At 37.7% G+C, this 27,664-nt stretch overlaps 1 protein-coding gene across 1 annotated transcript; it reads right to left on the minus strand.

Annotated features, from left to right (window-relative positions):
• Positions 1-1,099: 1,099 nt before the first annotated feature.
• LOC145988811 (solute carrier family 67 member A2-like) lies at positions 1,100-27,664 on the minus strand. Its single transcript, XM_083124011.1, has 5 exons — positions 27,228-27,664; positions 25,151-25,282; positions 16,345-16,474; positions 5,258-5,467; positions 1,100-2,566 (listed from the first exon to the last, which is right to left on the minus strand). The coding sequence occupies exons 1-5, from the start codon at positions 27,276-27,278 to the stop codon at positions 1,851-1,853; spliced, it is 1,239 nt and encodes a 412-aa protein (XP_082980137.1). The 5' UTR covers positions 27,279-27,664; the 3' UTR covers positions 1,100-1,850.

Raw genomic sequence — 27,664 nt, forward strand, 5'->3', positions numbered from 1 at the left:
ACATTTTCAGCTTTTACACAAAGCTTTCATCATGGCAAATTGAATCACAATGATTACAATATAAATTGGATAAAAAAATACTTTGGTCAACAACAAACCCAACAAACCTACATAAAAACTTTTAAAACAATTTTCTCATAAAAATAATTTTAGTCAACCATTCTACTTAGTAACTACATCTATTCTTTCATCTAATGCCTTTGTTTGTCGAAACAAAAGCTTGCTTAATGGCTCATTTACATCCTTAATGTTTGTAACATGGTGAACATTATGCCTAATTGTCGCTTGTTGTTAAAGTGTTCTCTTCTCATCATTACGCACAAAAGTAAAATATATCAGAAGAAAACATGGATGAGGAGTTTTTTATAAGATCTACCTTTTTCGAGCTCCGCTTGTTAATATTAGGAACAATGGATATGTTGTTTTGTAATTCAAGTATGTCATATCTTCAAATGTATACTAATAAACGAAAAAGAACTGAAATGTCATGTGTAGTTTTAAAGAAATGGCACATAATTGCTAATCACATGGTGTTAGGAAAACCCTTTCTCGCCTGTCCACTGAAGGTTAAATAAAGGGCTTTGATTTAGGAAATAAATATTTTGAAATTTACCTTACATTACCACAATATTCATATAATCAAAAAAATGGCAGAATTTTTAAGGGAAGTTATCAGACCGGTAATTTTTTTAAAAATTTTACTGTTAAACTGATATGTACATATCGGCCAAAACAGTACAGACGAAGACACCTCATCTCCAAATTACACCTTCAAAAACAGCAGGAGAAAAAACAAATTATAGGCAATTTTGCTAATACAATGACATAGCCTATGCTGATTCCTACTTCACAGACATCTGTAGGCTTAATGTCACCTTATTAATTTAAGCTCCCAAAAATTATTAAAAAATATGGCAGTATTTAAGAGAATTGCAAGTGGCATTCCCAAGCATGTATGTACATGAAATGTATTTCTAAAAATTAACAATGGATTTATATTAAATTTTTGCTAATACTGATAATTGATATATTCTACTGATCCAATTAAAAATCCAAAAATTATATGAAGGTCCCGAATAGTTCAACTCATTATGTAATGTAAGTAGCATGATGACTAATAGGTTTGTCTTACAAAGAGAAAACTGCATATTTACTTTACAGTATACAAACAGCCAAGAACCTTAAAGCTAGATCTGATTCCATGACGGAGGCAGCACAACATCAAAGAAAAAGCTCGCCCCAAAGTTAACAGATTTGTGGAGAATTCTCCAGAAAGGCAAATCCACAGAGATCCAGCAGTGGTGTGTGCAGAAGACAGAATAGAAGTTGACATAAGAAGAAATACAACATCGAAAATGTTATCCATGTTCCGTCAGATAGAGGAAAATGCCCAAAGACTGGAAGTTCCTGAACAGCTTAAGGTTACTATACCTCCGGAATATACAAGGGAGTCAGAAGAGCCACAGAATGACCATAACATGCCTTTATACTTTATTGGATCAGTAAAATTGTCAATTATTTAATAATAAAGTACTGATTTGTGTGAGCCATCCCTATACAAAAATACAAATAGGATTGATATTACCTACTAGTATGATTACTGCTGGTCTTGCAGATACCCTAAAATCATATACTGTAATTTCTCTTTCAATTATTTCTATATTTAATTTCTAAGTGCTGAACATAAAATACTGGCAATGAACAAATATGACTAGCAACTCAACACTTGGACCCACAAGTATAATAAATTGGAATCACTATTCTGCAAATGTAATATTGCTAACACTAGTACTTGTTTTACTATTCATAAAGATGCAATTCAAAATATAAAATCTCTGTAGTAATATTCCTTAGCTTCGCTTTTCCCCACTTTTAGAATTAAGAAAAACTGCGCACACTGTACCAATGCTCGCAATAGCACAGGACAAAAAACAAGATCCTCGCAAGTGTATTTCTTGAGCCATTCCACTGAACAAGGGAGCAATCATACGTGCAAAGGAAGACATGCTCTGACTTGATCCTAATACGGAACCATGTTTATCTGGTGTCGTCCTTGCGAGGGTCAACTCCACACAACTAACACGAAGAACTGAACTACTTATGCTCAATGGTATGAGGAACAGTGTAAAAATGGCCAACGTAGGTGCTACCGTTAACCCTACGAATGCTATCATCAAAAGAATAAATCCGTGGAATGTTAAAATGTTGCCATTGTGGTTGTAGAGACGCGTGAGGTAGCCATTGAAGAATCCTGCAATAACTCCGACCAATCCTTGAAACGAAATCATATAGCCAACCCACTTTGGTGATAACTGATAACTGTCCTGTACCATAAGGCTATAGTTTGTAAAGAAAACCGTCAAAGAAAATCCAAGTATGAATTTTAGAAGGAAAATATCCCAGAACATGGTCCAATCAATCTCATTCAGTTGAGATAAAAGTTTTCCAAATTTTCTCTGCTGATGTACGTCCTGAATCTCAGCAGTAAAATCGTCATTTTCAAACGAGGATGGCGGCTTCCTGATGTTACACACTTTATATTCCGGAACGGCATACCAAATTATACCTACAAGAACAAAAATGTGTTTTAATTGTAAGTTCGTTAAGGTATAATGAAGTAAGAGTTTTGTACGATATAAAGTTGTAACTTCAGGAAGTTTTAAATTCAATTTCCTTTTATTTTTAATTTCTAAGCAATGAAGTACTACTTGTCAAAATCACAGATCTAGCAACATTTAACATGAAAAATTGACAATTGGAAAGCATACTTTTTTCTGTCAAACTCTGGCTCAATCAAGTTGTTCAAAATTTACATTTTTTAGCTGTCAATTTGTTTCAGTTAAATTTGACTGAGACAAATCTCTAAACTGATTTACTTGCTTAGTAAATAAGAGAAATTGTGCAAGTGCTATATTATTATTTTATTGATTTAAAAAAAAGTAGGTAGTGGTCAGAAGAGAAAAACTTACTTAAACATCTTAAAGTATGGAAAAGAAGATCCAAAACAAGACTGTGTCACCTAATTATGTGCCAAATGCTCAAGAAAATAACTGCATGAATATATTTATGAGAATATTTTTCCAAGCATGGGGAAGCATCAAGAGGAGGAGAAGGGGACTAATGTGGTAAGCAAATTTTGTGTTACATCTATTGTGCACAAAATCTCCATTCACCCCCACAGGCATACGCAGAGGGCTGATGGAACATGAGACTATACAGCCCCTCCCACAATTTTGAGAAAATAAAAACAAACCCCAACCTTTTCAATTTTTTGTCTCTGAACAACTTTTAAGATGAAGGTTAAACATTGTAATTATAAAATACTGGGTGTCCCAAAAGGTACTTTACAAATTCAATGTCATATAACGAGACTTGTAATTCACTTAGAGAAACAAAGTAAGTTTTATGTGATGCACCAACTCAAAAGGTTTTGTTCTGTTAGGTAATGAATAACTTCCTTGTCTTTCCAGGTGGCAGGAGAAACATAATTTGAGAAATGGAGTCTGCACAGGAAAAGGCGCAGTGTGTGGCTTGGTTGAAACCAAGTCAGACACCCAACTCCAGAGAAATTTCAAAACGCGATATGGGAAACCACCACCCTCTCAGCCATCCATAAGAAAATGGCACCGCATTGGGCCTTAGAAGTCAGATATCTCCTCGACAGGACTTTCCCACAGCATTAGATTGGGAGAGATGGTCCAATTCCCTGACCACCTAGATCTTCCGACATTACACCCCTGGACTTCTTTTTATGGGGTTATGTCAAGGACATAGTGTACAGAACGGCCGTGATCGATGTTGCTGATTTGAGGGCCAAAATAACCGAAGCTGTTGCCACAGTTGATGGTGACATGATACAATGGGTTTGGACACAGTTGTAATATCGATTAGATACTGTATGTGCCACCAGGGGTGCGCATGTAGAAGTTGATTGAACTAACAGAACAAAACTTTTTGAGTTTGTGCATCACATAAAACTTACTTTGTTTCTCTAAGTGAATTAAAAGTCTTGTTATATGACATTTGGAGTTGTAAAGTACCTTTTGGGACACCCTGTACTTTATAGTATATCCTCTCCCATTACAAAGCAGCTATGCAATATACACCTCTACAATTTCAGTCCCCTCTGAAAAAAATCATGCGTATGCAAATGTTCACCCCAGACAGTTGTCGAATGTCTGCCAGTTCAACATTTTGTATTTAAAAAATGGATAACACTGCATTCAATTCTATTGAATGTTCATGGAAGAGCCATGGGTCAATGCTGTTCATGGAAGAGCCATGGGTCAATGCAAGCTGCTTGGCTCAATAGTATTGGTAGATACACTATAGCAAAAAGCAGCTAAAGGTATTATTACTTTTCACAGTCAAGAATGAAGCAAAGTTAGGACTTCTACACATCGGTGCCAACACATTTTGTTTCTCTAAGTGAATTAAAAGTAATGATTAAATCTGGCAACACTTCAAGCACAAATAATTACATATTACAATTCTGTTATTTTGAGATGGTTCTAAAACAACAAATTTAAACTTTGCTTTTGGGGTTTAGAAAACAGACAGAAATTTGGGTAGGGGAGAATGTGAAAGTATGATGGTGTAATATACTGTTGACGCAAAAATGATATATGCACAGTCTTATACATGTATTATAAAGTTACAGTTATTAATATGACCAATTTTGAGTGAGATTTTGAAATTTAAGGTTTTCTATTATTCACATTAAAAATAATTTTTAAAAAATCTAGCGCCTTTTTGCCTACCTATTTGGGCAGTTTTTAATGCATTGAAATCCAGACTAGAACTTTGTTTCAGAATGAAAACTCCAGTAAAAAAAATTCCCCTAACTTTGTTCCTTCCACATACTGTTTCAGTCCTAATTCAGGTAACTTCACTGGAACTAAGTGTACTGATCATAGTTGATAAAACCAAGTCATTTCATTATAAATCATTCTGTACAGACATGAAGAACAAAAGTTCAACGATCTAATTTAATGTAGGTGTATTATATCCACTTTCAGACTCTCAAACCACCCTCTACTTTTCCAATTAATACAATGGAACCTCGAATTTACGTTTCTCAGGGGACCAAGCTGACAAACTTATGTGGGAAAATGTAAATCTGAGAACAACCTGTATAGCATTTTGTTATGTTGGGGCCACCAAAATTGAATGTATAATGTGGGGAAAAATAGTAAAATCCAGGAACGCAAAACCGGGGTTCCACTGTATTAAAGTTGAAAATTTTTAAAGTACTTACAGACATTAACGGAGAACAAGGCAGTGGCCAGAACACACACATATTGAAAGCCATTTTCAAACTCAGACAGGTGACCACCAACAACCGGGCCCACCATGAATCCAAGATTGGCTAATGCATTGTAGGTCCCCTGCACACCAAATCGTTCCACTGTTGGCGTGATGTCTGATAAGACTGTCTTGCATAATGATTGCACATGTTTAAAAATGCCTGTGGGGAAAGGAGAAATGGCTTAACAAAACAGAAGAAAGCTTAAGGAAACAACCATTCTTAAATCTTAATATAAGTAAGGACTTTTATGTGACAACATTTTACATTCATTTAAATTCAAAATTGCAAAAATTTTTAGTTAACTGTTATCATAAGTAAAAGACAATGCTGAACATTAAATATTAGTAGTATTTACCTTATGAAATGAGTGAAATGACTAGTGTAGTTTAGAACTACACTTATGTGCAAAACTTAAGCAATGTGAAATTACATAGAAAACATGTTGAGAAACAGTGGTAAATGCATGTAGTGTTTCCAAGTACGAGTCCTTACTGTGTGCAGCAAGATGGAAGTGTCGCGTGAGCTGGGTCTCCCCCAGAGTGTCATCTCAAGGGTCTGGCGACGATTCCAACAGGGTGAAAACATCACTTGGAGGTTTGGTGGAGGCCTTCCAAGGAGTACCACCATACACGAGGACCGTTTCTTATGCCTAACAGCCAGGTGCAATAGGCACAGCACCGCCTCGGATCTCTGTAGAGATCTTGCAGCTGCTACAGGGACCACAGTTTCAAGGTTACTGTGTACAGATGGTTAGCTGAGGAACACCTGTATGCCAGAAGACCAGCAAGGTATGTTCCATTGAACCCAGTGCAAAGAAGAGCCTGCTTGAATTGATCCAGGGAACCTTACACATGGACCCAGGAGCAATGGAGTCATGTCTTGTTCACAGATGAATCCAGGTTCTGTCTTACCAGTGATTCACGATGTGTCTTCATCTGGAGAGAACCCGGAACACGGTTCCGTCCAGCTAACATTACTGAACTGAACCATTACAGGTGTGGCTAAATCATGGTGTGGGGTGGGGTGGGATGGGATCATCCTGGGGTCATGCACACCCCTGCATGTCTTCCCACGGGGTACCATCACAGGTGCGGTGTATCGGGATGACATCCTGGACCAGTATGTTCGTCTGTTTTGGGGTGCAGTGGGCCCTGAATTCATTCTGATGGATGAAAATGCTTGTCCCCATCGAGCTGGCATAGTGGATGTGTACCTTGAGACTCAAGACATCAGAAAATTCGATTGGCCCAGTCGCTCACCAGACTTGAACCCAATAGAGCATGCAGGGGAGATGCTTGGCAGGCAAATTGCATGTTGTCAAATGGCTCGAAGGTCCATTCCCGAGCTCAGGGAGGCACTTGTCCAAGAATGGCAAGTCATACCCCAGCCACTTCTTGATAACCTCATCCTCAGTATGCACTCACGTTGTGGTGCATGTCTTGCAGTGCGGGAAGATCACACATACTATTGATGTCCCTTTGCCGCACCCTGTTTTCTGGACTAACACATGGGTACATTTCATGATTTTCACACCCCTTTGCATTTTTGTCCCTGTTGCCCACTCTGTACCTTTTCTCACACTGTTTTCAGTCTGATACCATTTGCAATTCAACCTGCAATCCATACATGGGTGGTTCTCCATTTTCCCCCTGTGATTAGTACCTTCAACCGAATTATCCCTAACTTATGCACATGAGTGTATAAAAAAAAGTTCATGAAAAATTATTTTATAAAAAAATTGGTTCCTGATACTTTTACTATTGCATACGAGAACTGGACCATGTTACGAGTGCACATCATTTACAAAAAATCAAAAATAATTCTCCAATCTGTGCATGTGGGAAAACACAGTGCTGAAGACTTGAATTATTTTGTTACCGTGCTGTAATCTATTATTGTTTAGCTTTACAAAAAAATGCTTGGAAGTCATTACTAGCATGGATTTTTGCCTGCCGGCCTTCCCCACCCTTTGTATAAATGCTTATTTTGCACAATCTTCCCTTAACCTTTTGGATCCCAAGCGTCTCGAACGAGATACCCAACTGTAACCCTCACGGTCCCAAGCATCTCGATCGAGACGCTGTGTCAAGGTCGTAGTTTTTACGTTATAACTTTTCTATTTTTAGCTAGAATTTCGATTTTTTTCTTTTATATTGTTCCTAACACATGTATTTAACAGAAATGTTTCTTGCACCTTTTTTTTTCTTCATGAAAATGGAGGTGAAAAGGCGGGAAAAGGGACTTCTCTTTTCAAGGGAAAATATAAATTTCAAACATTTCAACAATTTTTAAAAATAATTTTTGGGGGTTTTCTCCCTTCCCCCTCCATATATACGCCAAATTTGCATAAATTTTGCATTTTGTGCATTTTGAATTTTTTTGGGGGCGGGGGCGGGGGGAAACGCCATTTTTTTAAGAAAAGTATTTTTGAGGGGATTTCCCCCCTTTCCCCCTCCATATGTACGCCGAATGTGCATAAATTATATATCGTCTGAATCTGTGATTCATTCTGCGTACAACGGTATATCTTTCATATCTCTAGGGCATTTAGTTTTTGAGCTATAGTCATTTCAAGGTACCGCTGCATTTTGAAGCTTGAATCAGTGGCGTGCCCACCATTCCTTTTGGGAGTACAACTCAAGTTACATTGGTCATACGACAATGATGCAAATATTTTTGTGTTCCTTACATGCCAGCGATAATTTCTATGTGCATTTTGAACTTTTCATATCCTTTTTTTCGGGGGGAGGCAGGGGGGGGGGGCGAAACCCCATTTTTTTAAAAAAAAAGTATTTTCAGGGGATTTCTCCCCTTTCCCCCTCCATATGTACACCCAAGGTGCATAAATTATATAACGTCTGAATCTGCGATTCATTCTGCGTACAACGGTATATAGTTCATATCTCCAGGGCAAATAGTCTCTGAGCTAAAGTCATTTCAAGGTACCGCTGCATTTTGAAGCTTGAATCAGTGGCGTGCCGACCATTCCTTTTTGGGATGTACAACTCAAGTTACATTGGTCATATGATAATAATGCAAATATTTTTGTGTTCCTTACATGCCAGCAATAATTTCTATGTGCATTTTGAACTTTTCAAATGCTTTTTTTCGGGGGGCGGGGGTGGGCGAAACCCCCTTTTTTTAAAAAAAAAAGTATTTTCAGGGGATTTCATCCCTTTCCCCCTCCATATATACGCCGAATTTGAATAAATTTCATATAGTCTGAATCTCTGGTTCATTCCGCGTACAACGATATATCACTCATCTCTCTAGGGCAATTAGTCTCCGATCTACACTCATTTAATTGAAACTCTGCATTTTGCTCAAAATCGGCTCGGGACCAAGAGGCTTACTTGTGAAAATGGCCTTGGGACTCAAAAGGTTAAATTGATTTTTTCTTTTATTATTCTGGCTTCAACAGTGCATGGAAGGTTTGTAAGTGTCCCTTCAACAATTTCATCTCATCACCATTCACCACAATCCTTGAAATTAGTCAAAAGTAACAGAAAAGCAACACAAAAAAAGAAAATATAATAAAATGCAAAAAATTCAAGTTAGTAAGTATGCAACTGACTCATGCTGCATCCACACAAAATGTCATGCTACATTTTGTGTGAAAGTCTTCAGTTCTATCCAAGATGTTAGCATATAATGTGTAGAGAATAGTGATGATTCTGATTATTTGCTTCTGTTACTCTCATTGTGTAAATGTAAACAAATATGAGTACACAATGTGAATTTGAAAGGAACCAAGTTTGGTGAATTTCATCATTTGAGCAGCTCGGGAGTAAAACTTGATAACCCACAAAAGTATGAAACCAAGAAAAATGCAAGTGAAAATTCATACATTCCATTGTGGCTCATGTATTACCCAGATGTTCCTGTGTGTTTTACCCATTACTGGCTACTTCACTACTGTGTGAACAACGGAAGACTGTGCACATCTATACCTAATGTTTTCTGAAGTTTGAACTGAGTGTCTGTTATCAAGTTTTACTCCCATGCCGCTCATTTGATAAAACAATTATGTGAAGATGAAATCAAATTTAAAGACTATTTTCAAATGAATATGAATCGAACTTTATTGCTACAAACATGGATATTTCTTTGCACTTCTTCAATTAACTGCTCATGAAATTTCATCTTTACAGTGTTGGATTTTAGCACACACACACACACAGTGATTTATCCACACACCCCTAACACCCCCCCAACACCCTCCCAAATTTTGGTGAACACCCTCCCAAGCAGAAAAGCGGAACACCCCCCCCCCCTACAGGGGGGGTGTAAATATGGATGTTTATGTCAACAATAGAATGACAATTCCCTAGAGTCTCTCATTTAGTATTTGAAAGATAAATTCTCAAAAGCGCCAAGCGTATTTTCCAAAGTTTTGTAAGGGTATAATGCATATTAAACATAGCGACAGTATCCCATGATGTTTACTCTTTGCAATCTTGCTTTGCTCGTTCGGCATCCTCTTTACCTCACCACATGCCTCCTGCTCCCTCCTGTTCTAACAGTTAGAAAATATGCATGCATAATTTTAATAGTTCTATGTAGCGAGTGAGTTCCAAATTCTGCTGGTGTTTTCAAATCTCTGTCTAAAGGATGATTCACAAACTGAAATAAAGTAATGAAACTCGATATATTTAGAGCATGGCCACGAAGACGTTAAATATAGTGGGAAGTTGGGATGCACGTTTGAGAGATACCTGATATTGCTTTTGAACGAAATCGGTCAAGGAATTTCATATTGAAGTCTTCAACGAATGAGCAAAGCAAGATTGTAAGGAGTAAACATCATGGGATACTGTCGCTATGTTTAACTAATAATATGCATAACCAGTTTGCAAAGAAATAGTTCTAAATATTTTCTTGCTCGCTTCGCTGGCAGTGTCATAATTTATTTAAGTCATATTATATCTGTATTTACTACTACAACTTCAGACAGGCAAGTGCGCGCACCCCCATGCAATGCATTCTCACTGATATTTCAATTTGGCACCCCCAAGGTGAACTCCGAGTTACACCTACGGCAAGAACGATACAAATATTAAAATATTGCGCAAGTGTTCCTAATTTCTTTATAACTAGCTTAAGAATTGCATGAAATGATTCCTGGTAATAATATGTTAAAATTTTGTGTTTTTTAATGTCATCCCTTGTGTTTTGTCTAACGATTTATTAAATCAAGTACTGAACATTATCGGAAGGAAAGCAATACTCGAAACGTTAAACTGAAATGTTAACATTAATCTATTTTCCATCTTTTCCTGTATTTGACATCTTTTTTCTTCTGAAATGAAGGGAAGGGAGGGGTGGTTAATCTCTAGAAACATCCATGAACAAATTGAATTAGGGCGAACATTTTTAAAACTGTCCAAAATATGCACTTAACTTACCCAAACTTACTCCCCCCAAATTTTCCAACCCCCCCCCCCCCCCAGGAAGAAATCCTGGATAAACCCCTGCACACACACACACTGTAGCTACTACTGAAGGAAAAGTACTGGTACTACTGTGCATGCTCGTCCATGGTGACAGATGCAAACACTCCTGGATGCCATTAGGGTAGCTAACATAGTGTACAAAGCGTACGCAACCCTGTGTGGCCAGTTCAATTGTCATTAAAGAAAGCTATTTGCTTGGCATAGTGTAGCACTCGGGAGTGACTGCAACTTAAGAAAATGAATGATCAATTCATGCTCACTGCCTATTTTACATGTTTTTAGTGTCTGTAAATATGCATCCTAGACATTATGTTTAAAGGAGATACAATCAACTACATTCAAAATCAAGCCATACAGATTCAGAAAGTTGCTTCACTAAAACCGAAATGCCTTCCATAATCTGAGCTGAGGTTAGAAGTGCCAGAGGAAATAAAAAGACTGAAGGCAGTAGTAGTTTGAGTGTTGCAATCTATTAAAACTGAAGGCAGTAGTTTGAGTGGTGCAATCTATTAATGAAACAAAATAATGAATCAAAACTTTTAATCTTAACTGATAAGCACAGCACAAACAGCCTTCATCTTCAACATGTGTCATCATCACCATGAGTACAATCCCATCGCTTCCCCATACATTCAATTATGTGGGGTAATTTAGGTTCACTATAGCTGAATGTTCACTACAACAGAGTTGGCTACATACGAGTGGATTTCAAAAAGTAATTGAGTAAATGTTTTACAGCCAAACTGAAATGTATTTACAAAAACTGAAATATACATTTTGAAGGTTGAACATTACTCTACTTTTCCACATAACATCTATTCACATTTATCCCACCGTGACAACAATTTTTCGATGCCCATGCAGTAGAAATCATTCATCTGGATGCGTAACCAACGATGCACGGCTGTCACAACTTCCGTGTCGGAGCTGAAGTGTTTGCCAGCAAGGTGTTCCTTCAGTGGGCCGAACAGGTGAAAGCCTGATGGGGCCAGGTCTGGACTGTATGCTGGATGCTTGAAAATTTACCAATGCCAGGAATTAACTTTTTGCGTCACTGATGCAGCCACATGGAGACGAGCATTGTCATGGAGAATGATGACCTCCTCCAGAGATTTTGTTGGATGTTTACTGTGCAGAGCAGCTCGTAGACAAACCAGTGCGGCACAATATGCAGCAGCATTTACAGTTGCTCCTATTACCCCAAAATCAGCAAGAATGACACCCTGGCTGTCCCAGAAAATGGTAAGCAAAACCTTTCCTGCAGACGGGATTGTCCTGAATTTTTTGGGTGGGGGTGAGTTTGTGTGTTTCCATACCATACTCTGTCGCTTTTGTTCAGAGGTGTAATGAAAAATCCAGGATTCGTCCCATTGCTCTCTGTGTGGGGTGTGTGAGACCGTCCAGAACGGGGGTTCATCAAAGTAATTTACATGCCCTGCATTGAACTTTGCACACCAGTTACAGACATTTGTGAATGTCTTACACTTGTCACCATACACTGCACACAACTCATGATAGATGTCAGGTGGTGTCTGTCGCTTTGACCACAGAAACCGAATCACACTCCGCAGCTCAACTGTGTCGAACGTTTCAAGCGTAGCTGCCATTTTGAAACAACTGCCTTACCTGCCATCTTGTGGAAAGGTGGCGAGATACTTGTACTCAATTACTTTTTGATATCCCCTCGTACAAATTAAAAAAGAACACATACACAAGTCCCTTTGTAAAGTAAGGCTACCTAGCACAGGAAAAACCCAATTTAACTCACACATTGTTCTAAATACAAAAAACAATTTATTTTATCTTGTACATAATACATCCCAGGAACTTTCATATACATCTCTAGATTAACCATGAAGAAGATGAATGCCGAGATATACTGGCCTTATGTAGGATATTTGGCATCATAGTACCAGTATTTTAAGTGAAAGGGAATGAAGTAGGATGGAATCCAAACCCCCAATTAGCCTAAGGTTCAGCAAACCATCCTCCCACTTAACAATGCCATTTTAAGCACCACTTGGTGCATAGTCTAGTGCTACACTCGAGGGTGGCAATATGGTACTGTGGCCAAAGCCATGGGGAAAAAAGTTAAATTGACTGCTTAGGAAATGTATACCCTGGAACCTCAATTTCTAAATTTTCTTCCATTCTCCATTCAATCTTGGTAAAATCTGACTTGCCCTGTAGCCAGAGAACTAAAATGAACACAAAACATTAAAAGCTTCAGTGCGAGCTTTTGACCCTCTCTCAGGGTCATCACCAGGAAGGAAAATGTTCAGAGAGAGAGCGAGAGAGAGCGAGAGAGCGAGAGCGAGAGAGAGAGAGAGAGAGAGAGAGAGAGAGAGAGAGAGGAAGAAAGCAGTGGAAGTTCGATGGCATCTGCTTGATGTTCAATCTTTATGGTCCCAACATACTCAAATACCAATTTACTTCTTACAAGTCCATGGAAATTACTTTCAAGGATTGGAATCGATTTGCACATGTGAACTAATCAAAATAAAAATATTTTGCTTCTTCTACCATTTTATATCACTATATGATCAATATTATACTTAGCTGCAGTGTGGTATTTATGAAATTTCTAGAGGGGAGGAAATTCTCCTGACTGTCTAGAGACAGCATGAGATAATGCTTTATATATGTTTGTGGCCACTAGAGGAGAGGGTTTGCGAGGGGGTATCTCGACAACTTTAAATGGTAAATGGAGTCACTCTACACTTCATTTTATGTCACTCAACTCAACTTGACGAAAAAAGAAAAAAAAGGGTGTAGAAACAAAAAGTTTTCTACCCCATAAAAATAGCACCCAAGACTACTTTGCTAAGTTGCGGTTACATTTGCGAAATCATAAAAATTACTCGCTAACTTGCTTCTCAGGTCCCAGGAGGTTAACACAAGTTCCATTAACTTGTTAATTCTGAAAATTTGTTAGGTGGGCGAGTGCACCTGCAAAGTTACGCCTAATTAGTCTGCGCTCCTTGAATACTAGACAACAGCGATTACCACTATTATACGAGGGAGAGTCAAATGAAAACCGCAAAAGTGACATTAATTTTTTTTTTTTTTATAGGCATTTGGAAATTTGCAGACACAGTCCTTGACGTCTTTCCGAGCTGGTAGTACAAAGCAGTGCCGGTAGGTGGGGTTGGATGTGAGTAACAGCTGATTCAATGTGGCGGCACCACTACGCAGTTGCACCAAGCAGGAACAGCATGGAGTTATGAGATTTTTATGGAGTGAAGGTGTGAAACTGGTTGATATTCATTCATCGGAGAATTCAGACGAAGTATGGGGATGCCTGTCTGTCACAGCGGCAAGTCCACATTGGTGCAAGAAATTCGCAGAAGGTACGACTTTATTGACTGATGCTCCCCATCTGGGTCAGGCTCATCGAGTTGTGACAGAGAAGTCCATAGCCGCAGCAGATCAGCTTATTCAGGAAAACCGGCATGTCACCCTGGCTGAAATGGCTTCCTTGCTGAATATGAGCTTCGGTTCAGTACAACACATAGTGCATGACGAACTCCGCTAAAGAAAAGTGTCCGCCAGGTGGGTTCCTCGACAGCTGACGCAGGAACTGAAAGTCCATGGGTTGACGCATGTCAAGAGCTGCTGAGGCATTATGAAGAGGAGGGTGAGGATTTTCTAGCTCACATTGTCACTGGGGATGAAAGTTGGGTGCACCATTTTCAACTGGAGACGAAATGTGCAAGCAAAGAATGGCGACATTCGTCTTCGCCGAAACCAAAGAAGTTTCGCAGCCAGCCCTCTGCAGGGAAAGTCATGTTGACTTTATTCTGGGATAAGAAAGGTCCTATTCTGGAACACTACATGCCCCCTTATACGGCACTGACTAGTGCCACCTACACCGACCTTCTCAAAAACCATTTGAGGCCAGCGATACACACAAAGCGAAGGGGATTGCTGAGTGCAGGCGTTTTGCTTCAACATGATAATGCCCGTCCTCATTCTGCTCGTGCAACCATGAAAACCATTGATGACCTATGCTTCAAGTGCCTACCACATCTGCCATACTCACCAGATTTGGCACCATCTGATTTCCACATCTTTGGTCCATTAAAGAAGCACTTTGGAGGGGAGAGGTTCAAGTCTGATGAAGACGTCCAATCGGCGGTACACGAGTGGCTACACAGTCAACCGAAAGAATTTTTCTAACGCGGTATCGAAGAACTACCTATCCGATGGCGTAAGTGCATTGAACTGGGAGGGGACTATATAGAAAAATAATGTACAATCAAACATTATCCCTGCATTAAAATAGTGAAAAAAAAAATAATAGCAGTTTTCATTTGATTCTCCCTCGTATATCTAACGCCCATCACTGTGTACGTAATTTCATAATCAATTGTTGTTACGGAATATCAATTCTTCTGTACTTTTAGTCATGATATTTTATAAATGTGTTTAGCTTGATCCAAATTTAAAAAACTACCAACTTGACAATGCATGCTCAAACTGAAAAATATTTCCAACAAAGGATACTACATTCCAACATGCCAATGTGTTGTACTTTGATAGATTGATTGATTTAGTATATTTTACTTTTTTCTGCCACTTTTGGCTAATTGCGAATATTGGCACGAGTGGTGATATGATGAATGGACACTTGTAAACACCCATGCCCAGGCTGGGATTCCATCCGGGGCCCTTGGTGTCGTAGCACAATGTGCTAACCACTCCACCACAGGGACCGGCCCATGTGTTTTAATTCAGTGATGTTAAAAGATAATGTATGTGTAACATCACTAGATACATCAAGTCATGGTCGTGTAATTTTTAATTTGTTATATATTTCACAGGCAACCGACAATCAAAATGAACTCGCCACTTTAATAGTCCTGCCTTCCTATGTAGATGCACTTGCAAATTTTCAGAACCCATCCTTTGATCAACACCATCTTCACCGCCACTGTCACCTTCATTTTGTAGGCAGATTCCTTATATTGCAGAGTGTGGAATTCGAAATGCTCACTTTTTCCACTAACATTCTACCGTCACAAATAAATCTAGTTCATTGCTCTCAAAAAGAGCACACTTGTTCTTTAAAAAATGACTTCGTAAAGGGCTATCACGCTCAAGTCAAAAATTCCATGTAGGCTATCTTCGTGTACTATTGTTCCACTCACATAAATACAGACATTCTGTGGTGAAAAGTTCAAGTCACGTGACAACTCATTTGTAACTTTCAAATTGATTGGGGTGGCATTTTCCTGCCAAATTCCGTGGACAAACAAAAGGGAAGAGGGGAGGTTGTCTTCAACCCTGGCCACTGTTTGACAGTTACAGGAATAGAGCAGCGCTTGAGGCCACATCTGTGTTTGCCTACTAGAGCATCCAGTTGTCCGACAGAAAATGTTGCAATTGAATGGCGAAGTGGGAAAAGTAAGAAAATTGCCAATAATTTCTTGATTTCCCCCAAATATCATTCCCCTCCCCGGGATAAAATTTATCAAGCAGAGGGGAGATAAGTATCCGGAAGGGGGGAAATTCCCCCATCCCCCCTACAAATACCACACAGCTTAGCTGACACACATTAGTATATGGAGGAAACACACATACCTGCAAATATTCTTGAAATAAACACAATATAGATGTTACATGATGCAGCTAGCAGAAAATAGCTTAATACACACACAACTAGGCATCTTAGGAAAACATGTCTTCGGCCCTGTGTATCACTCCAACTGCCCTGCAAAAACAAAGGTAAATTTCAATAAATGTATGATTATGTTCTTTTACAGAGCAAATAACAATTTGATGGCACTTCTTTGTTTGCAGAGAAATAACTAGCAATCACTTATGTTAACAAATACAAAAAATGTATGTACCAACTTGTGATTATATTTGTACTAAGACAGGACTGACTAAGGTATCAAGCAACACTGCTCTTTCTGAGTCTCTGAAATAACAGGGAAACCTTAAATCTTACCCAATCTGACATTGTATTGAAATAAAGTTATACCTATCTTGTATAAAAGTTTGTATTTATATCCTCTAAGTCAAGTTGCAAAAACACTAACAAATTATGAGGTATAAATAAATTACATGTACAGTTTAACAAAACTAACTAAAAAAAGATATCTCCTTATATACCAGGTGGTTATAATTAAAGTGACGGTGTTCAGAGTGGTACAGCACGGGCTGTAATGAGAGTAGCAGTCTGAAACTTCGTAGATATGCTAATGAAGCAATGCGCTCGCGAATTATGTAAAAAAAAAAAAATAGTTCCAATTCTCACCACCAGGGTAAAACATGGCGCTGTAAGCAGTCAAAACGTGGAATTTTCCGTAACTCTGACGTCAAAGTCTGCGACATTGCCTAACCATTGTGTGAGCTCCCTGGTTGTTGTTGGTGACGCTTGTTGCTTTTTCCTTTAGTAATGTTCATGTAATTCGAATAGTGAAATTGTAGCGATATTTTATTACAAAGAGTATTGTTTTCTGCGATTTATAGTGTTTTTCCTGTAACTATACCAAGTTTTGACTGCTTACAGCGCCACTTTTTACTCTGGTGGCGAGAATTGGAACTACTTTTTTTTTTACATATTTCGCGAGCGCATTGCTTCATTAGCATATCTACGAAGTTTCAGACTGCTATTCTCATTACAGCCCATGCTGTACCACTCTGAACACCGTCACTTTAATTATAACCACCTGTTATTTTGACAAATATCAAATTGTCTTAATTCTCGTGTATGCACTCTCAATTCTTCAATTAGATGATTATTCAATATGAAAAAGACTTATTTTTTCCCTTAGCATTAAGGCCGTACTAAAGATGATTTTGCTGTAATTTTTCGATAACAGATGGCAGCACCGTTGTCATGGCAACCTAGTGCCATGTTGCCAGATCTACCAGCATAATCAAGATAAGTATGTACAGGTTGGTCGATTGGGGGTATTTACTGATGCAAGATAACGTCGGGTTGATTACTGGAATTTAGAAAATTTTCGTAGGTGTGCAGCAATATTAATAATTTTTATGAGATCAGTTAGATACTTTCATCAAAAAAAGAACGAGAGTATCAGTAATGGATACCAGTAAAAGTCCACAAAATATTAACAAAAAATAAAACCAAACTTTTGGTTAATTCATACATTAAACAAAGCAAGGAAGAATAATACAATTATATTTGAAGCAACTACTGCGTTGGAAATAATTGAATATACTTATAGATAATGATAACCCATTTTGTACAACACTACTTGACGACAGTTCTCGATTTTATAAGAAGACTTTACCATATTTTCTTCATAAATTTGGGAGGAAGTTCAGTCTTCAATATGTTAATATTTCTGGTAGTTTCTCTATAGCCATTCTCCAGTCCTTTGCGTTATAAGTGACTAAAGATTGAGTTCTGTGGGCTAACTCTTTCCGGAGTTTTGTTTCATTCTTAAAATATTTTATAGGAATATAGCAAATTTTGAAGAAAAAAAAATGAAAACAGAAGTCCTGGGTTCACTATAGAAATCAGTAAAACGTGTTTGTTCTAGGAATTCCTTTGCTTGCGTGTGATGGTGATCGTTAGTATTAGGTACCTCAAAATTTTCTTGGGTAGACATATTAGGTTTAGATGATATCCAAAATAGAAAAATTGCAAAGGGTAGTCGAATATTTTAGAGACCACGTAATGTATTCGTCTAAGTTTAATAATATATCCATTGAGAGTTGGAAAATTAAAAAATAAAGTTTCAGACAATAGATTTTCTACAGATGTTACTTGTTAAAGAAATAAAAGCATTATTGAAAAAATGATTAAAATTCACTCCTAATGTTAATTTTTAAGGGCACCCGTAGAAAAAGGGGGGCAGGGAGCATTTGTTCCCCTGAGATATCTGGAAAAACTTCATGCAATTTGAATAGTGAAATTGTACCGTAAAAACAAGATCGAGGGGTGACACGAAAGACAAAAGATTCAGTGGCATCTTATACTATGTTATCTCTGTAAAAATGTTCGGAAAAAAAAACAAAGGAACTTTCATTTACAAACTAATTTACGTTCATGGAAAGGAAGCATGTCGAATTTGAGTTGCAGTTCGATAAGTGGACTCAGTCTGAAGTTCAACAGCACAATTTCAATTCTTTGATTTGTAAAACAATAGTAATAATAATAAAATGTAAAATGTGAGCTTTTAACTGAAGGGCAAGATAAGAAATCTTACTCTGACCCACAGCCTAAGAGCTTGAAGTTAAAATTTATATCTGGGGATGAAACTTTACCCAGTTTGGGGAGCAAATAAAATAAAGCAAATCAATCAATCTACAAGAAGCTGAGCATCACCGTATTCAAAACATTGCTAAATCATATGTGAAAGCTGGAAGTGGGGGTGTTGGGGACGAAGAGTAAGAAATTGTTACTGATTCTATGGAATGTTCACAACATTGATAAAAAAAATTACTTGCTAGCTTACACTGTACTGCAATTTGAACTTAGAATCTTCAAAGTTTCATACATTGAAACTTAAAAAACAGCAAAATTACAGCAAAAGATCAGTCGCCAAGCTGAAATTTTTAGTCGCCATGGCAACCAGGATTTTTCGAGCCCTGGTAATACTTTTCCACAAGCTAAAAACGAGAGAAAAAAATTCATGAAAAACAATCTTCATAAACCATGAAAAATATTACAATTTCTCAAGGAAATACAATTTGGGGAACTATAAAGAGTGTTGAATATGCAATGCAAGTGTTTTTTTTTTGTGTTTTTTTAAATCAATGATTTCCACAAATACGTTTGTAAAACATCTGAAATTTCTTATGATAAAGAGAGTATAAGGTATTTTGTTCTGGTCTTTTTGTATTTAACTACATATTTTTTAAAGCTCGCTGCAATATTTTTTTATTTGTAGCATGTTTAAAAAATTCAGTATGCTTAATTTTTACATCAGTGTGTAAATATTACGATCAGAATCATTCTAGAATTGTTGTTCTCCACAGGATCTGAACCTGCAATATTTAAACAAGTAAGTCTACTTCTTACCACTTCTCCACTTAGTTGAAATTTTGTCTTAAGAACCATTAGCAATCTTGCAAACTTTATTAACCCATCTGATGTTTCTCACTAGTTCACTTTATAGCTGGAATAGATTTTGAGGCCTGCAACTCAGCAGTGAACTTCGGTGGTAGCTTATTCTCATTAGTAATGTGTCATATCTAGGGCTCGGAAATTGATGAAAAATAATAATTTTTTTCCAAGTCCCGAAAACAATGCTAAACCTGATATCAGCCAGTTTCCCTTCCGTTAGAACCAGAAAACATGTTTTTAATTTTGCATTTATCTTCATTTTTGAGGGTTATTTCTCACCTGCATTTGCTAGCTTAGCTTACATATTTAAATTTCCTGATATGGTTCTATTAGCAACTTCGCCATTAATCAAAAATATATGGCCAATGGAAAAGAACAACATTACTTCCAACTGAAAAATTTGACAATGGGTTTAATAAATAAGTGTGATAAATTTATATTTCACGAAGCAAACATAAAACACTTTGCGTGAAGCCTACTATGATGTTCCCTTGTTGGTCTCTATTATCGCTTCAATCTGTGGCTTTAATGTAAAATTAGTCACAAAAAAAAAAGTGAAACACAACTGTATTTTCAGATGCTGGCAGACTACTGTATCGTGGAAGGTCAACTCTGAAAGGAGGTGAATGACTTATACAGAAAAACCTTACGGTGCATTTTATCAGGGTTCCCACAAGAACTCAAAATGTATTTTCCCAGAGATTTTTCAGAATCTCCAATTTCTTTCCTGAGTAGTGAATACATAGTACAATACTATTTTAAATTGATTTTTACAATAGCCTACATTTCCCCTCATAGCAATACCACCCTCACCTTCTTTTCCTTTATTAGATTTTATTTTTGTTATTTAGCATTGCTTTACTCCTACTTTTGGCTAATAGCGACCATAGAACAAGTGATGATATGATGAAGGGACCCTCACAAAGAATACCCATGGCCAGACCATACTCGAAACCAGAACCTCTGGCTATTATTATTAGAGATGGGACAAATTAATTGCTACTCTATTGGTATCTGCATATCAGTGTATCAGCAATACTAGTGATAATTTTACCAATCTGTAATATAATTAAGCTTTGTTTCCATATTAAAAACACTAAAATTGCTGACCAAGGCAGTTTATTAAGTTATTTGCAGTGGTCAGAAGTAGCGAGTATTTGTTCACAAATTTTAAAATTACAATATGTTTAGAACACTCAGGTTTACACGACAGTTTCCTCAATAATTTTATCATATTGCAAAAAGTATGTATGTTTCCTGCAGAAACAACAATTTTCTTTAGTTAATTGATTGATTGATTTGGTGTTTTAAGTCCACTTTATGCACGGTAAGGTTAATCGGATTGGACCTACAGTTTAAAGTGGGATCCGAACCACTATGTGCCTCCACCGGGTATCGAACCCAGGACCCCTTGAATACAAGGCGATGACGCTACCACTGCTCCATCGGGGAGGTCTTTCTTTAGTTAATATACATAGTTTTCAAATTGATATATTTCTCCCACTTTTCTGTAACTTTTGCTAATCATGACATCATCCTTCGCCGTTTCCTGCCTCTGGCTGGGTCGGCATACAAGTCAAGCCTCTCCATTTTTCAGGTCTTCTCTTTCCACAGTGTTCCAATCTTGTCCTCTTCTTCTAACACTCTTCACTATCTGCTCTTTCCACCAACATCTTGGTCTCCCCCTTGGCCTTATTCCCACTCCTTGTTCATTGTAAGCTCTTACTGGCAGTCTTTATGCACCCATCCTCTTTCAAACCATCTCATCTGTGCCTGATCTATCCTGTCATGAAGCTTCACCACACCCACTGTCTGTCGGACCTCGTCATTCCTTATTCTATTCCTTCTAGTCTTCCTCAAAAAACTCCTTAAAAATTTAATCTCCACTGCCTGCATCTTTTCTTTGTCTGTCTATGGCATTGTCCAAGTCTCTGCTCCATATGTAATTATTGGCACATAGTATGTGTTATATATTACCTTCTTGCATTTCATAGGTACATAACTGTTCCACATTAATATTCGAACGCTTTGATATAGTCCACCACCCATTTGTCCTCTTCTGTTTACCTCCTCATCTATTCTTCCACTTCTCTCAATTATGACAATGAAGGATGAATGGTTTATTTAATTATTCTCTTATCTATTCACTTTCTGCCACTTTCGGCTAATTGTGAGAATGAGGAAGAATGATGAATGATGAGCAGTGTGGGAAATTGAGAATCTCATCCTCCCAACTTGGCGTTTTTCCTAGTTTTCGTTTTGAGTCCATTTTATGCATAGATAAGCTTATTGAGACTGGATCCTAACCACTATGTGCCTCCGCTGGGTATTGAACCTGGGGCCCTTTTGTAGTCAAAGGGCTCCAGGTACTTTTCATTCAAAATGCTGACTTCATATCAGTCTATAAAAAATGAAATATTTATTCTAAAGAAAAATATGTTGATGTGAACATAAATACGTAATCCTACCAAATTTTATTTGTGTATAGTTGTAATCATTAATTTGGGTAACACCCTAATTGCAATATTCATATATCAAATTTGAATTGATATGCCACTTGCATAGGTATGGTATTCTCAAAAACTATAGTAAAAATAAGTAACTGAAGTAACACTGCTATCAAAATTATCGAATGACTGGAATCATGATAATAAATAACAGAATCTATTTACCAGTAGGGGATTTTTTTAATACCCATATGGTTGTTTTAATTTTTTTAATGCAGAAGTAGCGCAAAATGTAGCGAGTAGCGAACAGGAGTAGCGTAGCGAGCTACTTTTTGGTAAATGTAGTTGTAGCTGTAGCGAAGCTACATTTTGGAAAAGTAGCTGTAGCTGTAGCAAAGCTACTTTTAAAATGTAGCATTCTGATCACTGGTTATTTGGGTCAGCAATCTTAGTGTTTTTACCAATCTGATATATTTATAAGTAGTCTGTAATTTAGTGTAATATTCTGTTCATTTGATATTATTCGTATCATACAATTTGTATGTCATGGTTTTACAAAGTAAATATCTAAATACACAGTTATTAAAGATAAAACCCATTGAATCACTTCTTCCCACACACTAACTGAAGAGGTAAAAGAACCAGTTTATGTTTTAGTTATTTGAAAAAAATAATTATATCAGTTCACATTCTGATTCTAATACAAAAAGGTAAAGTGCTCCCCTGTGCTTTGCACCACACCATGAAGACGCATATGGAGTGTGGAGATAGGGCCCCACACTTTCTTGATCACCGCCGAAGGTGGGGGTGATGTAATCAGCACCATGCCCCTGGCTGCCTTTACCCCCAGAGCTTCCTCCAGCTACCCACTTTATACGATGCTGGGTGGGTGCCGGAGCCACTTAAACAGGTGAAAAAAAAATCCTGGTTCTCCCCCTCTGGGGATCGAACCCGGGTCTCTCGCATGGTAATCAGATGCCCTAACGACTGAGCTACCGTGGCTATTCTGATTCTAATAACAAAACTCATTCAAGAATAAAATGGCATACCTTTGTGAATGCTCAGAAAGCTAACCGGGTCTGGAAAGTTTAAAGAGAGATCCGAACGACTGTCCTATGTGGCTCTACCTGGAATTGTACAAGATAACATTTTAAATGTATCATATATGGGACAAATTACTGAATTTACTGAAGTCAGGGCATGAAATTTCAAGTTTGAAATCAGTCGCCGGACTAAAATCTTTGGTCGCCACTATTTTATATTGATAAATAATAAAAATATGAGCAATTATTAAAAAGTTAGGAATTAATGTTTGTGTAGCGCTGTCCTTCTGCACTGAAGTACCACTTATCAATCGCAGCTGCTGGGTCAAACTCTGACAGGGAGGATGGAGGGGGGGGGTCCGTTTACGGAAACTCTGAGCAAATCATCCAGTCTCTCAGTCTTCAGAGAGTTCCTGTAAGTAGTGTTGAGTCTGTTGTGACAGCTGAAACCTCCCTCACATGAGGCTGTGCTCACTGGTAGAACAGCACAAAATGTCAAAAACTGCAGCAAATTGGGGAATCTTGCTGAACACTCGCACTGTGGAACTTCTCCAGAGTCTGATTCAAAGCTGGAGAAGGAAACAAAAGTTTGTATTCTGTCCACTCTGCTGACAGAATATCCATTTTCTCATTATAAAGGATCAGGTTAAAGTATATGTAGATCTTCTTTATTTCTTCTATCCCAAACTGAAGAATATTTTCTTTGGGAGGCCAACCCAAGGTGTCGAAAACATGCAGAGATGCAATCGCATCTGTTGACATAGACGGCAATGTTTCTGTGATGTACACCTTCGCATTGTTAATTAAGTTTCCTCTAACAGTCTGAAACTCTTGCACATCCCTGATCTTCCCTGAAATGGATACATAGTCCAAGAAATCTTGTTCGCTTGGTCCAACATTAGATTCCAGGTCAGCCAAAACTGAAATACAGTGTTCAATTCTTATTTTCAGAGATGAAATCAAAAGAATCTTATTTTGTAGTGCCACGCTTAAAGGGTTCAATTTCCCGTAGAAATCCAAAAGGAAGTACAGAAGCTTAACAAATTTAAATTGCTTCAAACTTTTCAGCAAATCCTTAGCTTTAGCACCATCATTGTGCCACCTGTTCAAGATGGGTCACAACAGCTTTCCATGATTGCAAGAGAGCTCTTTTTGCACGTTCTTTGCTAGCTAACCACTTAATAATGTGGATATCACTCAGTTTTAGAATTTCTTCTATAACTTCTGCCGTTTCTCTCAAGAGGTGAAGTCTTGAGGCGTGTTTGACACACATTTGAAACAACGAAATTTTAGTCGCCAGCCCAAAACTTTTGGTCGCCAATGGCGACCTGGCGACCGGAAATTTCGCGCCCTGTGAAGTTGTATCTCTTGGTGTCTATTGTATAGAGTGACTACAAATTACCAACAGGCAGGAGCATATTCTAGTCCTTGAGATGTACTTCATTGGAACTCATTGAACAATTAGACAATTTTCTCTTGAGAATTTTACTTTTTTCAAATTACCTGAGATTTCCAGGTGTGTGGGAACCCTGTTTATGTAACGTTATAAGCAAAACTACTAATTGCTCTTTTTCCCTTTGCTTCAGTAGTTTAAACCACCAAACAATGTTTTTTTGGAAACATTCAACTACACACTTGTAATTTATGAAAGAATCATGTTTTCATTTTGAGAGCAAAAAATAAATAAAATAATTTAGGTCATTTTTGACAATTTTTAAGTCGCCAACTTCCGAGCCCTGTCATATATTCATATCTCGCAGGTTGAAAATGTTGCATGTTCCAAATTATTTCTCATCTCAGTGTGTTAGTTCCAGAATTTTCCACACAAACGTATTGGGAACTACAGTACTTACAACGAGTGGACCAGAGAGAAGCTGCAGGGCTCCGTAGAGTGTTCCAAGTATTCCATGGAGTAGATGCGAATGGCCTTGTGCCCTCAGGTGTTGCGAAAATAATGGCAGGACCAAACTTATAGCAAACAGATCCTGTAAGAGATTAAATTCAATGCTGTAGCTGAAAAACATGCAATTACAATTATCATTATTACTACTGGCTAAAAAGGAGTACAGTAGACTCGTGATTAACCGAGGGAGTGGTTGGAAAACATCGCACTTCATAACTCACCCCCTGTTTGTTTACTACTAGTAAGCTGGAGTGAAGTCACCGCCTGCGATGGATGTGTTCGTTACATTGTCGGTGTATCCGATTGTTAGGGTGGTGTTTAAATATGTGTAGGCCTATTCTAAGGGAGTAATGTAGTATGAGTGGCAAACGGAAAAGGTGTATGGTTTCTCTGGAAACAAAATTCAACGCAATAAAAAGGTTGGATAAAGGTGAGTCTATTAAAAAGGTTGCTGCTGTTATGGAGTCAGGGAAGTGACTGTTGGTGATTGGAGACGTAAGTGGAAGGACATTGAAAAGTTGGCGAGTCAAAGTGTGAGCGAGGGCAGTGGTTTAGCGTGGAAAACGATGAAGAAAGGTGAATATGAGCAGTCCAAAAAAGTATGAACGACTATTTGAAAAAGTAATCTTCTCATTTATGTTGTACTAGTAATAAATAATTACTATACAGTTTTAAGTGTTGTTTCGTCATTTAAGACCTATTAGCACATTATCTCCGTATTATCTAACTAACTATGAACCTCTTTCACACCACACACATATGACTAGTATGTGTCAACGGACATAAGTAGAAATCGTATTGTCCGTATATGCTAAATTGAACCGAGGTAGTCTCGGTCCCAATCAGCTTGGATAATCACGAGTCTACTGTACATAATAAATTGTTACAGCACATACAGTCACTTTTGCAACAGTTTGATACACTTTACTTATGAAGTTCGAAAACATGCAAATGTGCTTACTTACACATGAAGGGCTCGGGAGTAAAACATGATAAGTGTTATTTTGGTCATAATTGAGTTCATTAAGCAGAAAGGTTATTAGAAGCTATAATGTAGATAAATTGTTTTCCCGTTTGTTGACCAATTTGAGAAAGATTCAATGAGTCCACTGCAAATTGCATGACATGGCCATTAAATGTGACAGTGGACACTGGCTCTTTTTACTTTGTAAATCAATAATGACCAAAATGTCACTTACTTATGTGGAAAGCATTTAGGGAAATTATTAAATGTCACGAGCTGTAAACCCGGCTGACCTACCCTAACCACAAGAGCATTTAGAGGCATTATTTGAATATGAGCCCTAGACCTGACATGCCTAAACTAACTATGAAACTCTTTCACACCACACACATATGACTAGTATGTGTCAACGGACATAAGTAGAAATCGTATTGTCCGTATATGCTAAATTGAACGAAATGAGTGCTAATGGAACCTAATCTAACAGGCCTAACCTAACCTAGTAGGCATACCTCGTCCCCGTGATGGTTTGTGGGGCTATCGTGAATTTTTGGGCTAACGTCAATGGTTTTTGGGGCTACCCGTGGATGGTTTGTAGGAAATAACGAACAACAGTAAGTACTCGTTAATGTAAGAAATATACATTATTTTCGTAAGAAATTCATTATTTCACCTAAAGAAATGTTCCGCAATGCAGAATAGTACGATAGCAATGTAAAAAAACTGCGAAATAAATCATTGATAGGTGTCTCCGGTATAGTAAAGTAGTACCATGTTCAATAAATTATGTTGACCCAGAAAAAGTTCTGCACAAATGATAGTTCAATACAGTATTCACATACTAGAGAGAGATCGGATGAATATATCTTAGAATCGAAACTTGGGCGCTTGTCCTGTCAGTGTACATGATGACAAGCACAAAATTTTTACACTAACATATGTATTACCTCTGGGATACCGTATGTCAATGATATCACTCATGGACACGGAAAAAAGCAAATACGAAAAAAAAAAAAAGGCTTTACAAAAGTAATTTGGACTCTCAAATAAAATAGCTACTTACAGCAAACGCCACAAAATAAATGCATTTAATTTGTGTTGACACTGACACCATTCTCGCATCACTTGAGTAGGACCTTTAAAAAATAACGTATCATTATCTGAAGAATCAAAGCATCATGACTGTTATTTTGCAGAGCTTTCGTATTCAAACACTTCAATTCCTAAACATGATTTTGCAACTTTCTCCACTTTACCCTGGCGCCACGCTTTTCTTCTTCTTTTATCATGACGGAAGCAAATCGTGTTGCAGACGACAAAAACAATAAAATATAAATACACTCATGAGGTTTGTTAGTTTACTTTTACATCCAACACGGACAAATAATCATTCACTACTTTTCCATACTGGTGAGTTTTGAGAAACTTATCATCGTAACAAGATAAAAAGTACGCAACAATTTTCCGGCCACTTTGACGAAGGGGTGTTTGCAGTTTGCA

This window comes from Lepisma saccharinum, chromosome 6 (assembly GCF_977018435.1).
Source record: "Lepisma saccharinum chromosome 6, izLepSacc3.1, whole genome shotgun sequence".
Classification (NCBI taxonomy): Eukaryota; Metazoa; Arthropoda; class Insecta; order Zygentoma; family Lepismatidae; genus Lepisma; species Lepisma saccharinum.

What these genes read in the sequence shown, in the direction of transcription:
- LOC145988811 (XM_083124011.1), bottom strand. Translation starts at nt 27,278, where the DNA reads ATGGTGTCAGTGTCAACACAAATTAAATGCATTTATTTTGTGGCGTTT. An exon ending in TATTTCAAGAATATTTGCAG is followed by an intron (nt 5,468 to 16,344) that starts GTATGTGTGTTT and finishes CTTTCCCCACAG; the next exon opens with GCATTTTTAAACATGTGCAA. An exon ending in CTTGTTCTCCGTTAATGTCT is followed by an intron (nt 2,567 to 5,257) that starts GTAAGTACTTTA and finishes TTGTTCTTGTAG; the next exon opens with GTATAATTTGGTATGCCGTT.